General features: G+C 43.7%; 1 protein-coding gene across 2 annotated transcripts in view; it reads left to right on the top strand.

The window, feature by feature from the left end:
- The window catches only part of BOP1 (BOP1 ribosomal biogenesis factor), a 250,013-nt gene that overhangs the window by 203,209 nt on the left and 29,428 nt on the right, over positions 1-17,376 (top strand). For both annotated transcript variants that reach the window (XM_030220723.1, XM_030220731.1), the window contains exon 13: positions 10,744-11,032. In XM_030220723.1, coding sequence (XP_030076583.1) covers positions 10,744-11,032 — 289 coding nt within the window. The remainder of the gene's footprint in view (positions 1-10,743; positions 11,033-17,376) is intronic.

Genomic DNA, 17,376 nt, shown 5'->3' on the forward strand with positions numbered 1-17,376 from the left:
GAAGCCTAAAAAATGAGATGGGAGTGTTAGAGTATATGGCACTAAATGATGAGGTAGATATAATAGGCATCTCAGAGACTTAGTGGAAAAGGGACAGTCAATGGGACACTGTTTTAACAGGTTACAAATTGTTTCACAATGATAGAAAGGATCATATTGGAAGGGGGTGGGGTTGCACTATATGTTAAAAAGGGAATTCAGTCATTCCATATGAAACAGATAGCAGCATGGAATTATTATGGCTAGAAATTCCATGTGTGAATGGAAGGAGTATTCTTGTAGAGCTGTACTACCGTCCGCTGGGACATATTGAACAGATGAAGAAACGTTTATAGAAATTAGGAAAGCTGGCAAATTGGGCAACACTATAATAATGGGTAATTTCAATTACCCCAATATTGACTGGATAAATTTTACATCAGGGAGTGCCAGGGAAATAAAATTTCTAAATGTAATATATGACTGCTTCTTGGAGCAACTGGTCCAGGAACTGACAAGAGGGGGATTCGTTTTGGATCTGGTCCTTGATGGCATGCAGGGCATAGTGTGAGAGGTGGCAGTGTTGGGTTCCCTGGGAAACACTGATCATAACATGATCAAGTTTGAGCTACTATCTGGGATGAACCCAAAAAGGAAATCTACTGTAGCTACTTTTAATTTTCAAAAGAGCAATTATAATAAAAGGAGGAAAATGGTTAAAAATAAGGTAGAAGGATCAGCCGCAAAGGTTAGGACACTAAATCAGGTGTGGACATTATTCAAAAATACCATCTTGGAAGCTCAGACCAGATTCATTCCATGAATTAGCAAAGGTGGAAAAAAGAGAAAACGATAGCCAGCATGGTTAAAAGGTGAACTGAAAGAGGCTATTATAGCCAAAAGAATGTCCTTCAATGAATGGAAAAAGGACCCAAATGAAGAAAATAAGAAGCAACATAAGCACTGGCAAGTCAGATGCAAAGCTTTAATAAAGAAGGCTAAAAGAGAATATGAAGAGAAACTTGCCGCAGAGGCTAAAATTCACAGTAACAATTTTTTCAGGTGCATCAGAAGCAGAAAGCCTGTGAGGGAATCCGTGGGACCGTTAGATCATGAAAGAACAAAAGGGACACTCAGGGAGGAGAATGCCATAGTGGAGAAACTAAAATGAATTCTTTGCTTCGGTCTTTACAGAAGAAGATGTAAGAGATCTGCCTGTACTGGAAATGGTTTTCAAGAGTGGCGATACGGAGGAAATGAAAGAAATCTCTGTTAACCTGGAAGATGTAGTGAGCCAAATTGACAAATTAAAATCACCTGGACTGGATCCAAGGGTACTCAAAGAACTCAAGCATGAAATTGCTGATCTGCTGTTAGTAATATCTAACCTGTTGTTAAAATCGTCCATAGTACCTGAAGATTGGAGGGTGGCCAATGTGACGCCAATTTTTAAAAAGGGTTCCGGGATGATCTATGATGAGGTATGTCACAGAATACTGAAGGGGCTCAGAGAAATTCTGGTAGGAGCTCTTAAGGATCTATTTAATAGATCTTTTAGAAATGGGAGAGGTTCCATGGGATTGGAGATGAGCAGATGTGGACCCTCTTCATAAAAGCAGTGACAGGGAAGAAGTGGGAAACTACAAGCCGGTAAGCCTCAAATCAGTGATAGGAAAAATAATGGAGTTGCTGTTGAAGGAAATGAGAGTTAAATTCTAGAATTCAACCGATTGCAGGATCCAAAGCAACATGGTTTTACCAGTGTTTTTTTTTTTTTTTTTGGTGCCAGTATGCGACGGTATGGCGTTCTGGCACCTTTTTTTTTTTTTTTACCTCCTGAGTCCCGTTTTCTATCACTGCCCCCATTTCCTCAGAGCCTTCCTGAGCGCATGGCATTGGGCGTGAAGGCTCATCGTCAGCTCTGGTGTCAGGCCTGTACTGACTGATTACTGCTGGGAGCCTAGACTTTCAGGCAGGCAGTGGGAGAAGGATTAAGGCCAGGGGGAAGAGGAGAATCACTGGACTTGGATAGCAAGGGAAGGACAGGGGGGAGAGGAGAATCGCTGTGAGGATAGGAGAAATGCTTAACATGGATAGCAGGAAAGGGCAGGGGAGATAGAAGTATCATTGGATGAGAGGGCAGGGGGCAGAGGAGAATCTCTGGACATGGATAAGAAGGGAGGGCAGGGGAGAGAAGAGAATCTCTGGACAAGGATGGGAGGGGAGAGGGGAGAAATTCTGGACATAGATGGGGGGAGGTGAGAGAGAAGAATTGCTAGATATGGATACAGGGGAGGGAAGAGAGAGGAAGTGAGATGAACATGGATGGAGGGAGAGAGAGGAAAATTGATGGACATAGATGGAGGGGAGGGAAGAGAAAAGAAAAGAAGATGATGCACGTGGATGGAGATGAAGGAAAGGGAAAAGAGGAGAAAAACTGCACATGGATGGAGAAAATAGGCAAAAGCTGGATCCACACTATACCTCCTCCAGTCAATTCTGCGGAGGGACCCATCTTTTACTTATGGATGTGTCATGGTTTCAAGGCCTTAGCAAACTGTCACAGATTCAGGGAAACGTGAGCTCTTGGGCCGCTGCCGACAAATGGCAGCAGAAAGCGAACCTTCCAACCAGGAGTGGACTAAATAGGCAGGACTGGAACAGACTAGAAGTGCAAGAAGCACACAGGCAGGAATGGGATACACAGGAACTGAGGTTGACTAGGCAGGACTGGAACAGACTAGAAGAGCAATAAGCACACAGACAGGAACTGAGCTTGACTAGGCAGGACTGGAACAGACTAGAATTGCAAGAAGCACACAGGCAGGAACGGAGTACATAGGAACTGATCTTGATTAGGCAAATTGAACAGTAGTAAATCTCCTGGACCGGATGGTATTCATCCCAGAGTACTGATAGAATTGAAAAATGAACTGGCAGAACTGTTAGTAATATGCAATTTATCTTTAAAATCAAGAGCTGCATTTTGGAATCCATTTTGAAGCAAGCCTTTGAAGTTTTGGCACTAGCTCTTTAAGTGGCTCTCTGTGAGGGTTATCTGGCCAGAGCTTGTTTTCGCTGGAGTGGAAAGCTGCCAGACGTTTCCTTGGCAGATTCTAGAGTTCCCACCATTTGGTATCCTTAGAGATGGGCTCAGCCTTTTTGGTGAATACCCTGTATGACATTATTAGAGCTTCCTCCAAAGGCATGGCATTGTTAGTTTTAGCACATTGTTTTTTTTCTGGTTGAGGAATTGGGTGGCGGACGTTCCTTCTGTGTCTAGGTTGAGTAAACTACCTTTCAAAGGGAAGTTGTTTGGTGAGGATTTAGAAGAATTGGTTAAGCTACTGGGTGAGTCTAAGATGCCCAGAGTTTCAGAAGATAGATCTAAAGCAGCTGGTAGAGGAATTGGCCTTTAGGAGATCGATTCAGAAAAGCTAGGAGATATAGGCCAGGAAGAGTGAATGCTTCTCAGAGAGGATGGTTTCAATTCCAAGGGCAGTCCTTTTGAGGAATTTGTAAAGGAGGTTGAGAATCTGGTGAGGGTCCCTTAATACTGTGTGAGGTGCACAATGAGTGCTTGTGGGTGGGTCCACTCTTCAGTTCCTCAAGTGGGAGGCAGATTTCAGATGTTTTGCAAAAAGGTAGACCCAAATAACGTCAGACCAGTGGGTACTTGAGGTCATAAGAGATGGCTATGCTTTGGAATTTGTTCATCCTCTTTGCGATGCCATTCTATAATCCCCCTGTCGCTTTCCGGTGAAGGCTCAAGCAGTTCTAGTTACCTTAAACAGACACCAGTGGCTATGACACTGGATTATTATCCCCAATGCTACCCCTGACCCTGCTTTGGCAAAACGGGGAATCCCTGTTGGGTACATGGGATCTACGGACACGTTGGTTGGCTTCAGATTGAAGGATAAGAAGAGTGATGAGTATTTTATCACCAATATGTTTTGCTTAAACCAGGACAATGTTTGACAGTTGTTTTTCCTGTGATCTATTCCCTACGTTTGTGACTTTCTGACATTGTGATGTCATTTCATGCACCCTGCATAGTGGAGTTTTTATCCCTGTGATGGAAAGCCGGGACCCATGCCTTATAACTGTAGTTTAGTTCAGCTGAGGCTTTTTTCTCCACTTTTCACGTGTACTGGAATTCTGTTGTGTCCTAGTGTCCCTGTGCATTGGTGATTGTACCAACTTGTTTTGATTGATTTTTCTGATTTAATTAATTTGAGCTTGAGTGAATTTTTTGTCATTGGACCTAAATAAGAATACCATAAACCCTTCCAAACCCTCCATAAGTCTCCTAAACCTCTGCAACTAATTAACAACTAAAAAGGGCCAGCACATAATCTCTTAGTGACTACACAGTCAGCACCACACAAAACAACAAAACCTTAGGTACCACCTCCATCAACACCAGACAAATGAGAAAAGTATTCCACCGCACCCCCAACAACATTCTTCATCTCAAGCAAGACCAGGGAGTGCCAGACCTGGAGAGCCCTTTATGTGTTAGACAACCAAGTCTAAAGTCCCACATCATACCAACCCCAAGACCAACACACGGATCAAGAAGAAGAAACTGTAAATTCCCTCTAATTGCTTAAGATCCGGAGCAATCAGAGATCAAAGGGAAACTCTACGCCCAAGCTACCACATACTTACATAAGAGCCCACGACCAAGGGCTGTGAGACCCACCACATTTCTGTAGCAACACCTTATCCAGCACCCATCTAGAGCTCTGAGACAAAAGGAAAAAATGCACCATGGCCTCACTCAAAATACTAATCATAATAACACTCCTCTTCCTCACAATCAGCACCAATTATCTTATACATGGAGATAAACAGACAATCCCAGTAATCTCACAAACCAGATGGTGACTGAAAAACTACACAGGAGACTATGCAAAACACGCCACACAGAGCCCCACGGACACCACCAGGGGAAACAACCCATCAGAAAACCAACATAACGGTGGGAGATACAGGAGATACTGGAACAAACACAAAGACCAAACCAAATGACAACTGGCTAAGATAACATTAGAACCCACACACGAGGAAAGCTATCTACCCGTTCCCATAGGTTACATAAATGCAAGATCGGCACTAAACAAAGCAGAAATCGTCAAAGACTGGATCAAAGAGAAACAATTTAGACTTATCTTCATCATGAAAACATGGCTTCGCTTCAAAGAGGACCCAATCCTAAACGAGTTATGCCCTCCAGATTACAAAATATCACAGTGGCCCAGAGAAAATAAAAAGGGAGGAGGAATAGCAGTGCTATACAAATCCTTTTCCAAAACCGAGACAGGTTCTGAACTCATAGCTCCCCATCTAGAAATAACAACTCTCAAAATAACAGATAAATCACTAATGGGTGCCCTTTGCATCATCCTATTTTACAGGCCACCAGGCAACTGGAAGGAGTCCTAACAGGACTTAATGGACTTTATCCTAAATATCTGCATGATATGCTCAAACATAATACTGATAGGGGACATCAAACTACACCTGGACGACATGGAAGATGAAAATACAAGAGCATGTAGGGAAATAATAAAACTAAGGAACTTCCAATTGACAACTGCAACCAAGACTCATGAAAAAGGACATGCACTTGATCTACTAGCCTACAGATTTACTGCCAACCAAGACTTGCAACTGGGTGAATATAATTGGGAGGAAATACCATAGTCAGATCACCACAGACTTCACTTCACAATTAATTGGAAGAAAACCTTGTCTCCAAAAAAAAAAAAAAACTATCCAATACGAAACCCGAGGCAAGATCAACAGCAAAGAGTTCTGGGACAGAATTCTTAACACTAAAAACTTATCAACTGAAACCACAAAATTCCTCACAACCAAAATGATAAGAGGGATGGAACGCCTCTCATATGAGGAAAGGCTAAAGAGATTAGGATTCTTCAGCTTGGAAAAGACGAATGAGGGGAGATATGATTGAGGTCTACAAATCCTGAGTGGTGTAGAACGAGTAGAAGTAAATCGATTTTTTTACTTGTTCCAAAAGTGCAAAAACTAGGGGACACTCGATGAAGCTACATGGAAATAATTTTAAAACAAATAGGAGGAAATATTTTTTCACTTAACGAATAGTTAAGCCCTGGAACTCTTTGCCGAAGGATGTGGTAACAACGTTTAGCATATCTGGGTTTTAAAAAGGTTTGAACAAATTCCTGGAGGAAAAGTCCATAGTCTGCTATTGAGGCAGACATGGGAAGCAACTGTTTGCCCTGGGATTTTGTAGTATGGAGTGTTGCCACAATTTGGGTTTCTGCCAGGTACTTGTGACCTGGACCATTGGTCTGACCCGGTATGGCTACTCTTATGTTATATAACAATGCAAATCCATACTTTATGAAATTGCCCTGACAATGTGGAAGAAGAAATACAGAGCCAGTTCATCCCCTTGGTTCAATGAGGACTTAACGGAACTAAAATGCCAATGCAGGAAACAAGAACGGATATGGCTAAAGCACAAAACAGATGAGACAAAACTAGAATGGAAAAAAGCAGCTATAACCTGCAAGGCGAGCATAAGACATGCAAAATGCAATTACTATAGAAAAAAAGTAGGAGCAGACTATAGAAACACAAAGAAACTATATGGACTAATCCACAACCTACTAGACACAACTTCTGTGACATCACAGAACGAAGTGACCCCATCCGCACAAGCTCTAGTAAATTACTTAGTGCCTTTCTTAGGTCTGCGATTTTATTCTCTAACACAATACCATAGAAACCTAGACACATACATAGAGGAAATGGAAACACATCATGAGGGTATCATCACGGACAGAATTTGGACATTGTTTACACCCCCCACAATTGACATCGCTAATCAGATGGTAAGGAAATTCTCCACAGCATTCTGTTCAACCGAAACTGCGCTTACTAAAGTCTCCAATGACCTATTACTGGCTAAATCCAGAGGTCAATATTCCATTCTCATTCTTCTTGATCTTTCCGCTGCTTTTGACACTGTCGATCACAGCATACTTCTCGATACCCTGTCCTCACTTGGATTCCAGGGCACTGTCCTTTCCTGGTTCTCTTCCTACCTCTCCCTCCGCACCTTTAGTGTTCACTCTGGTGGATCCTCTTCTACTTCTATCCCTCTGCCTGTCGGCGTACCTCAGGGTTCTGTTCTTGGTCCCCTCCTCTTTTCTATCTACACTTCTTCCCTTGGTTCATTAATCTCATCCCATGGCTTTTCCTACCATATCTATGCTGATGACTCCCAAATCTACCTTTCTACCCCTGATATCTCACCTTGCATCCAAACCAAAGTTTCAGCGTGCTTGTCTGACATTGCTGCCTGGATGTCTCAACGCCACCTGAAATTAAATATGACCAAAACCGAGCTTCTCATTTCCCCCCCCAAACCCACCTCCCCGCTCCCCCCGTTTTCTATTTCTGTTGATGGCTCTCTCATTCTCCCTGTCTCCTCAGCTCGAAACCTTGGGGTCATCTTTGACTCTTCTCTCTCCTTCTGTGCTCATATCCAGCAGACCGCCAAGACCTGTCGTTTCTTTCTTTACAACATTCGTAAAATCCGCCCCTTTCTTTCCGAGCACTCTACCAAAACCCTCATCCACACCCTTGTCACCTCTCGTTTAGACTACTGCAATCTGCTTCTTGCTGGCCTCCCACTTAGTCACCTCTCCCCTCTCCAGTCGGTTCAAAACTCTGCTGCCCGTCTCATCTTCCGCCAGGGTCGCTTTACTCATACTACCCCTCTCCTCAAGACCCTTCACTGGCTCCCTATCCGTTTTCGCATCCTGTTCAAACTTCTTCTACTAACCTATAAATGTATTCACTCTGCTGCTCCCCAGTATCTCTCCACACTCGTCCTTCCCTACACCCCTTCCCGTGCACTCCGCTCCATGGATAAATCCTTCTTATCTGTTCCCTTCTCCACTACTGCCAACTCCAGACTTCGCACCTTCTGTCTCGCTGCACCCTACGCCTGGAATAAACTTCCTGAGCCCCTACGTCTTGCCCCATCCTTGGCCACCTTTAAATCTAGACTGAAAGCCCACCTCTTTAACATTGCTTTTGACTCGTAACCACTTGTAACCACTCGCCTCCACCTACCCTCCTCTCTTCCTTCCCGTTCACATTAATTGATTTGATTTGCTTACTTTATTTATTTTTTGTCTATTAGATTGTAAGCTCTTTGAGCAGGGACTGTCTTTCTTCTATGTTTGTGCAGCGCTGCGTATGCCTTGTAACGCTATAGAAATGCTAAATAGTAGTAGTAATAGTAGTAGTAGGTCTGCGATTTTATTCTCTAACACAATACCATAGAAACCTAGACACATACATAGAGGAAATGGAAACACATCATGAGGGTATCATCACGGACAGAATTTGGACATTGTTTACACCTCCCACAATTGACATCGCTAATCAGATGGTAAGGAAATTCTCCACAGCATTCTGTTTGATGAATGTCCTAATTACCTCATGAACGAAGCACCAGCACACTTCATAGGCCAAATCAGATCCCACTTTTCGCACATGCTATCCAAAGGTGCATTTCCAACAGAAAAGGGTAGACTGGTTCTTACACTGATCCCAAAGAACACACAAAAGAGTAAAAGCAAAATCTCAAATTACAGACTGGTGGCCTGCATACCTCTCATGACCAAGGTTATGGAAGGCCTTGTAGCCAACAGCTCATGGACTACCTCAGCAACTTCGCCATACTCCCATGACTCACAATCAGGATTCCAGCCACAATACAGCACAGAAACAGTACTAATAATGCTACTAACCAACCTCTAAAAGGATATCAGCAAAGGAAAGGAAGTCCTACTCCTACAGTTCGACATGGTTGATCAGCAGATAATCATAAAAATAAGGGATAAAATAGGCATCGGAGGAAAATGCTAGGATGGTTCAGGGATTCATGACATCCAGATCTACCAAGTCAAAATTGAGCAACACACCCCCCCCCCCCTCCCCACCTCCCCCCAGAGAACAGCAGAATGTGGAGTCCCACAAGGATTACCAATATCATCCATACTTTTCAACATAATCATGACCCCATTAGCCAACACACTGTCAAAAAAGGCTTCAACCCATTCATCTATGCAGATGACATGACAGTCTACATACCATTTGACAAGGACACGACAGAAATCGAAACCAAAATAACCCAAGGAGTGGATATCCTAGAATCTTGGGCAACTGCATTCAAATTAAAACTAAACACAGGAAAAAACACAATTCTTAGTTCTCACATCCACCTACTTCAATGACACATTCTCTAGCATCACTCTAAATGGGTTCACCCACCCAATAGGTAGCCTAAGGGGATCACATTAGACCGAAACCTGTCTTTTAAACAACAGATAACGAATTTTGTAGCAAAAATGTTCCGAACAATGTGGAAACTAAGATGCATTAAATGCTACTTTTCAATAACAGTCTTCCACATTCTAATGCGAACTCTAACTGAAAATCTTTGACACACCCAAGTTCCTTGTTAACTTGATCCTCGCCGCTAATCTGTACTCAGCCTTTTTATCCACAGAGAAGCAACTAGCAGCCAACTAAAATACTCTACCTTAATTGAAAATCTTCGACATACCCAACCACAGTTCCCCATTAACACACAACCAAAACAGGTGACCCTATACCAGTGACACAGATGAGCTTATCGAATGTAACTAATATGTTTGTGAGCCACATTGAAACAATGTTAAACAATGTTAATTGGAAAATGTGGGATATAAATGCCTAAATAAATAAATACGTACATTTAAGAATGGGAATACAGTATGTTGAAGATAAAAATAGAACTGAGAAGATATTGGTACGCACTTAACTCCAATAAAAGTGGGAGTGCCTTGTTTGCCACCACTGATCGGGCCATAAAAATTTAACAGTTTTGGCTATATAGTGAGTATTTTCATATTTGCAGTGGATTTTGAAGTTGTCTTGATTACTATAAATGTAATTATATGTGCTGGGATTTTTCTATGTGATTGTGTAAATTCATCCACAAAATTGCGTGATCTGGACTAATTTAAGTGACTGGACTCCATCCAAAGGCTTTTCAATCATCTACATTTGTTGTTCCTCATTCTCAGTCTCTCTGAATACTATGATCATCTTGTCTTCAAATGGGCTAACTCATCTATTGTCACAGGTCAGGTCTGAGTGCAGCTTACACACCTCCTTTTTCTTTCAGTGTTGCTACAAAGTCTAACTTTTATTTGTTTATTCACATCACTTGATATACTGCCCTTCTGGCTTGAAGCCAATATGTCAGAGCATGATAAGAGATAAAATTGTCTTAAAACATATGCAAAGTATCTATATGGGCAGTTGAAAATGATTCTTACTTAGGCTTGAAAGTAGGTGCCTACTTAGTGCTATTCTGTAAAGAAAAAGAGGTGCCTAATTTTTTTTATAAAATACTAGTGTTTGTAGCATAGCCAACACCTATATTGCAGGCCCAGACATTTACAGCAGCACTAGAGCTGGAGTAAATGCCTGCACCTAGATTTCTGCTCTGGGGGAGTGAGAGGTAAAGCCTGGGATAAGCACAGAGGATCCTTAGCTTGGGGGGGATGGGAGGTTAAAGCTAAATGGAGTGAGAAATGAGTCATCTACATGGGGTTTACCATCTGTTCCTTATGATGTTCTTTTTGGATTTTGTTTGATGTAATGTGCTGCAGACATTTATTCCTCTCTCTGCTTCTTTCCCAGGCTGTGAAGCAGGTGACATGGCATGGGAAGGGAGACTACTTTGCCAGTGTTCTTCCAGATAATGGCAACATGCAGGTCCTGATCCATCAGGTGACTAAGCGGCGAAGCCAGAACCCCTTCAGCAGGAGCAAGGGACTGGTGCAGTATGTTCTCTTCCACCCCATTAGACCCTTCTTCTTCGTGGCTACCCAGCGCTGTGTTCGTATCTACAATCTCCTTAAGCAGGAGTTGACCAAGAAGCTATTGACCAACTGCAAGTGGGTTTCCAGCATAGCCATCCATCCTGGAGGTGAGGGGTCACAGAACCATCTTTGTAGAATATCTTAGTAATCAAGATTATCTGAATGTCACGCTAAATAAATACAGTGATGTGAATATTTATCTCCCCTTCTGATTTCCCCTGTTATTGCATATGTCATACTGAATGGATTCTGATATTTAAACAAAATGTAATATTAGACAAAGGGAAGCCAAGTAAACGTGTAGCACAGTTTTTTAAAGTATTACTTCATTTCTCCACATTTATCACAGTTGGGTGACGTCCAGGCATAGACGATACCCAGGATTCTGAATATTCCAGAAGCATTTGGCAACCGTACCACACATGTGCAGGTGCCTTCCCACTCCCCTCGATTGCACAGGACCAGCAATCTGTTCTGTTTTGGGGGGGGGGGGGGGGGGTTCCCCTGTGGAGCAGACCTTTATTTTTCAACTCTCCTAAGCATGGTTGTTTTTTTTTTCTTCTGTGCCTTCCTGTATTGTTTCTCCAGCATGAATACACAGGACCTTCTCTCTTTTTCTTTTGATTTTTTTTTAGTTTTGCCGGCCTTTTTAAGTTTTATTTATTTTTGATGTGGCTCCATGGCATGCTTAAGCCTGAGCTCCCAGTTGGGACTGCCTCCCCCCCCCCCAAAAAAAAAAAAATTAAGCCGTTTGATTTCACTGCGGCTATATTTGCCCTGATGTCATTTAAAACTCCTAATGGTTTTAAGAAATATTCAGTGTGGCAAGGTCACCTATATGACTGACCCTCGTAATTGGTGCTCGCCATGCCTTGGAACCTACCATCAAACCTCTAACTGTAAGCTCCTATTGTAAAATGCAGAAAAGAACCCAAAGAGTTGTGAGGCCTTGAATGAGAAGCTTTTTGGCACTACGAAGTCTGGTTCCATCAACATTGGCATTGGAAGCATTGGTTCCCATGACTAATGGAACTGTGTCAGTCACTGGGAACGTGCTGACAGCGAATAGGTCTCCGTCTGCTCGATGTTGAGTGTTGGTAGGGTCCCGCCGGCCAACCATCATCGGACCCGACACTGAGAATATGACACTTGTCCTATACAAATAAGAACATAGTGGTGTACAATAATAAAATAGAAAGTAAGAAAAGAACTTCAATATTCAAAAGTTTATAGTTTATTAAACTTGATTGACTGCTTTATATATTACAATATCAAAGCGGTTTACAATAAAATCATAATAATAAAACAAAGCTAGAAAAGGAACTGCAATAAAATAGTAAAGCACACAACATACAAGACTGACTCTCAAGATACACCATAAGAATCAATTAACTCCCAAAGAGGTAGAAGGAAAAGCTAATGTAAACAAATGAGCTTTTAACAAACGTTTAAAACGCTGTAAAGAGTGTACAGCTCTCAATGCTATAGGAATTATTCCAGAGAATACGCTCGCTCACCACCATACACCCCAATAAAAAATAAAAACGTAAGTGTACAAAACATTTGCCAATTGACAGTCACTGTTGACTCCCTGGAGAAACCTCCACCAAATGCATTTGTAAAATAATACGCCTTCAGCATCCGTTTGAATTGCTTCAAAGAGCCTTCTGCCCTCACTGCCAAAGGCAATGCATTCCACAAACTTGGTGCCAAATAAAAGAAAGCCCCAGCCTTTGTAATGGCCCATTCTGTGCCCTAGATAACGAGGGCACCTGAACCATACAGCACTCTTTGACCTCAAAGCCCTCCCAGGAACATATGGCCTCACCAATTCAGCTAAAGTGGATGGTAACTTCTTATAATAGGCTCTGTGGGCCAAAACAGTACAGGTAATCAATGAAATTGCAAATACCGGTTCCTTCCACCTAACAACTAAATGGCCACATTTTGAAGAGTTTGCAAATTTCTCGTATTCAGTTAAACCAGCTAAGGCATCATTACATAGTCTAACAAGGACATAAACAGAGCATGCACAAGGGTATGAAATGAGAACTTATCTCAAACAAATTCTTGGCAGCACTGAGGGACCCCAATGGTGTGCATCAAGCATAGATGAGGAAGTGCTAGCATCTGACCAGAGAAGCATCAGCGCTGAGAAGACCACTCCCCCTCTGTGGAGTTAGTGCCGATGCAATAGCCTCTTGAAGCCGGGATCAAGCCTCCAATTCAGCTCCATCTCTGCAAGCTGTCTCTGCACCAATATTGGCTCTGCCTTTACAGATACCCACTCCCAAGGAGTGGCTCTGGGCCCAATTATAGGAGGAGTTGGCGTGTATCTTGAAAATGGAGGACTTTTGGAGAATTTAGCACTGGCGTCCCTGAGGAAGAAGTTTTGAAACAGAAATTTCAGTAGGACGTTGGAGTCTTTCAGTGAATTAGCAACCAAGCTGAATTTTCAGATATCTGCTTCTGTTAGCTTCATTTTTCTCCATTGCCTTTAACTTACCATCTTTGCTACTTTTTTTGGTAGTGGCAGATGACTTATTGTTTATGGGGCAAAGTTTATACCCCATTTATTAGGGGGTCCGAGCTATTTTTGGATATCTATTGAAGAACACATATATTTTCACTTTATTTAATTTATTACACGTCACTTATTGGGTGCTTTATTTTTCACTTTAATTTAGAGTCTCACTTATAGAAAGTAGCATATGATGTATAGAGCCTTTTAGTGAGCCGCTGTTGGCGGCTAGTCTCACTGAAATTTGTGCTCGGCTGCGGTGACAGCCTATACTGAACTCTTTTTGGCTCTTTATGAGAAGCCGTTGTTATATTATGTGTTTCTCAATAGACATCTGTCATTTTGTATTTATGGAATTGACTTTTTTTTATGTGTAAGAGTGTTCTGCAGCAGAAGCAGCATTTTTATTATATGTTTAAGAGAATTTTGTAATTTTATGTTTTTTAATATTTTAATTTTTGTCTTTTATGCTGTGTTTCTATTTTGTAAATTGCCTAAATTTTAAGCAGTATAGAAATTTGGAAAATAAATGTTGGTAGGGAGTTTTCAGAGGACAAGTTGGAAGATTTCTCTTTGCGTATGCATACTTTTATCGTATGCACCTAAGATAGGCGAGAATGGGCAAAAAAAGTCTTTGTGCGATGGCATTGCTCTCTGTCTAAGTTATGGGCTCTTGCAGGGAGAGGAGCAGGACTTTGCTGGTGGGGTATGGAATATTGGGCACATATCTCCATGTCTGGTGGCATGGTCCAGTATTTGTGGAGGGAAGTGTTTGCATATGAGCATTCTTTACTTGATACCCCTTTCATGGGAACTTTGAAACTTCTATTACTGAATGGGAGGGTGGATTGCATTATGGGAGTGTTGGATAAGTTATTGCTTTTGCTTATGACAGCCACAAGGTTAGTGATCACTTCTCAGTGGCAGTCAGGGGATCGACTTACATTGCTTACGGTTAAGGAGCAATTGTGCACCCTTTGTGACCATTACAGACACTTCCGTATCTTTCTTCCTTAACCATTCCATATTTCTTATCACGTGTTCTGCATACAATTAATTCTCCGAGGACAAGCAGGTTGCTTGTTCTCACGATTGGGTCCGCGACGTCCCAGCAGACTGGCAAAACTTGCATAGCAAAACAAAGAACTCTCAAACGCTCCGTCGTGCGGGCAGAACACACCGCGCATGCGCAGACTGCTTCCCGTGACGCGAGCGTGGCCTCTTCAGTTACTTTTTTTCCGTGACTGTGGTGACATGGAGTTTTTTCGAGCTCTGTATTGCCTTCAGCCCAGGAGATCACATGTTAGTTTTTCCTTTTATTACCTTCTTTTTTTTTTTTTGTTTAGTTTTTCTCTAAATATTTAGTTTAAAAAAAAAAGTAGTTTTAGCCCTTATTCATCTTAGTTTTCTCACTAATTATAAGTTTTCTTTCTTTTCATCACGGCCCTCTTTAGGCCACGTGGTCGGGGTTAAGTTTCCATTTTTTTCTCTCTCTTTTTTTTTTTTTTGCCTTTTTAATTGGCACAATCGAGTCTTTTAATTTCGCAGCCGCCATTTTTCCGTCCATATCATCGAGGACACCCAGTGGCTTCAAGCATTGTACTTGGTGCAATCAGACCATCTCGGGTACCGACCTCCACTCGTGGGTCTCCAGTGCCTTGGGCCCAGTCATCTTCCAGCTGCTTGTAAGCTGTGTCCTTTAATGAAAAAGTGGACCCAGGTGTCTCGGGAGGCTCAACAGGAAAAACTTTTTGCTGATATGTCTGGTCCTTCGACGTTGGCATCGACATCGGCACCGAGGTTGGAAGCATTGACTTCAAGAGCGCAGGTAATGGCTGCCGAACGACCACATCGCGCTGAGAGCAGCGAGGCATCGAACAGGTCTCCATCTGTCTCGAGGCTTACTGCTATGCAGGCCCTCCCGGGACCGACCTTCGTCAGACCCGGCCCCGAGGAGGCATGAGGGTTCCACGTCCTCCTCTTCGGTACCGAGGAGTCTCGATGACGGGCGTCGAGTGAAGACCAAGAAGCACAGTCATCTATCACCTTCTATGCGCGGTACCGAGAGCTCCGGGGAGCCGAGGGATTTGGCACCTGAGAAGCGTTGGCGCCGAGAGGACCGCTCACCCTCTATACAGGAGGTGCCGATGCGTCTGTCTTCTGGCAGCCTGGTACCGGCTCTCGAGCCCCCTCAGATTCTGCCACCGGCTCCTATACTGGCCCCGTAGCCTTTTCCGATGGAGGCTCTCGACGAGCGAGTGCATCAGGGCCCTTCTTCCAGAGCTTCTGGAGGGATTGCTGCACCAGTCTACTTCGGTGCCAGGGGTGTTTGCGCCTTCTGCATCGACTGTGGAAGCGGCATCTAGGCCTTCGCTGTGGTGAGGTCCCCGTCCTCGGTGCCGCTTGCGGCATTGGCCGCAACCCGGATCGATTCTCCCTCGATGTCGGCAGGGGAAGCTTCGTCGCAGTCCAGGCAGGGGTCGACTTCTCGACATCCCCCTCGAGGTCGTCGTTCCTCAGCGTCGAGACAGGTTCGGGTTCGGGCTGCTTTTAGAGAGCTTTTGTCAGATACCGACGAGCGCTCGTGGGAGGAAGAGGAGGATCCCAGATATTTTTCTGAAGAAGAGTCTTATGGGGTTCCCTCTGATCGTACTCCGCCAATTGAAAGAAGGTTGTCTCCACCTGAGAGTCTGTCTTTCTCCTCCTTTGTTCAGGAAATGTCTAAGGATATTCCCTTCCCTATGGAGGTTGTGGATGAACCCAGGGCTGAGATGCTCAAGGTCTTGGATTATCCTTCTCCACCTACAGAGGTTGCAACGGCTCCCTTGCATAACACACTCAGGGAAGTTCTTATACGAAACTGACCGTTCCCTCTTTCTAATCCAGTGGTCCCCAAGAAAGCTGAGTCTCAATACAGAGTCCATGGAGAGCCTGTAATGGTGAAGTCTCAACTGCCTCACGATTCCATGGTGGTGGACTCTGCTGGTGGACTCTGCTCTCAGAAGAGCCAAGAGTACTAGGGACTATGCCTCGGCGCCCCCAGGCAGAGAGTCTAGAACCTTGGATTCTTTTGGGAGGAAAACGTATCAGGCCGCTATGCTCGCATCCAAAATTCAAACTTACTAGCTCTACACGAGCATCCACTTGTGGAACTTGGTGAGGCAACTTCTAGTTTGGTTGAAGCACTTCCTCCGGAGCTTGCCGAACCTTTTTCACTAGGTGGTCAGACAGCAGAAGGTGTGTCGTAAATTTCTGGCCAGGGGTACTTACGACACTTTTGATGTAGCATCTCGAGTAGCTGCTCAAGGTATAGTAATGCGCAGACTCTCATGGCTGTGTGTTTCTGACCTGGATCATTAGACCCAGCAGCGAATGGCGGATGTTCCTTGTCGGGGGGGGTAACCTTTTTGGAGAAAAAATAGAGGACATGGTTGATCAGATCAAAAAACACCATGATGCTATGGATTCTCTCTCCCGCTGGGCGTCTTCTGCTACCACCTCCTCATCTAGGAGATTTTTTGGAGGGAAGAGGAGTGCTCCCTATTCCTGCAATAGGCGTAGGTACACTCCTGCTTCTCGGCAGCCTGTCCTGGCTCAGTCCCAGCACGCTCGTTCTCTTCAACGGCGTGCAACTAAGGCCCCTGCAGCTCCCCAGCAAAAGCAAGGGACGGATTTTTGACTGGCTCCAGTGCAGCATAGCCTCAGAAAAAGTGTCCGTGCCGGACGACTTGCTGGTCGGAGGGAGGTTGATATTTTTTCACCCAAGGTGGCCTCTCTTAACCTCCGATCGGTGGGTTCTTCAAATAGTCCGGTTAGGATACACCCTCAGTCTGGAATCCATACCTCCAAATTGTCCACTGGGAGCTCAGTCCTTCAGCTCCCAGCACAAGCAGGTACTTGCAGAGGAACTCTCCGCCCTTCTAAAGGCCA

Source organism: Microcaecilia unicolor, chromosome 1 (assembly GCF_901765095.1).
Source record: "Microcaecilia unicolor chromosome 1, aMicUni1.1, whole genome shotgun sequence".
Taxonomy (NCBI): Eukaryota; Metazoa; Chordata; class Amphibia; order Gymnophiona; family Siphonopidae; genus Microcaecilia; species Microcaecilia unicolor.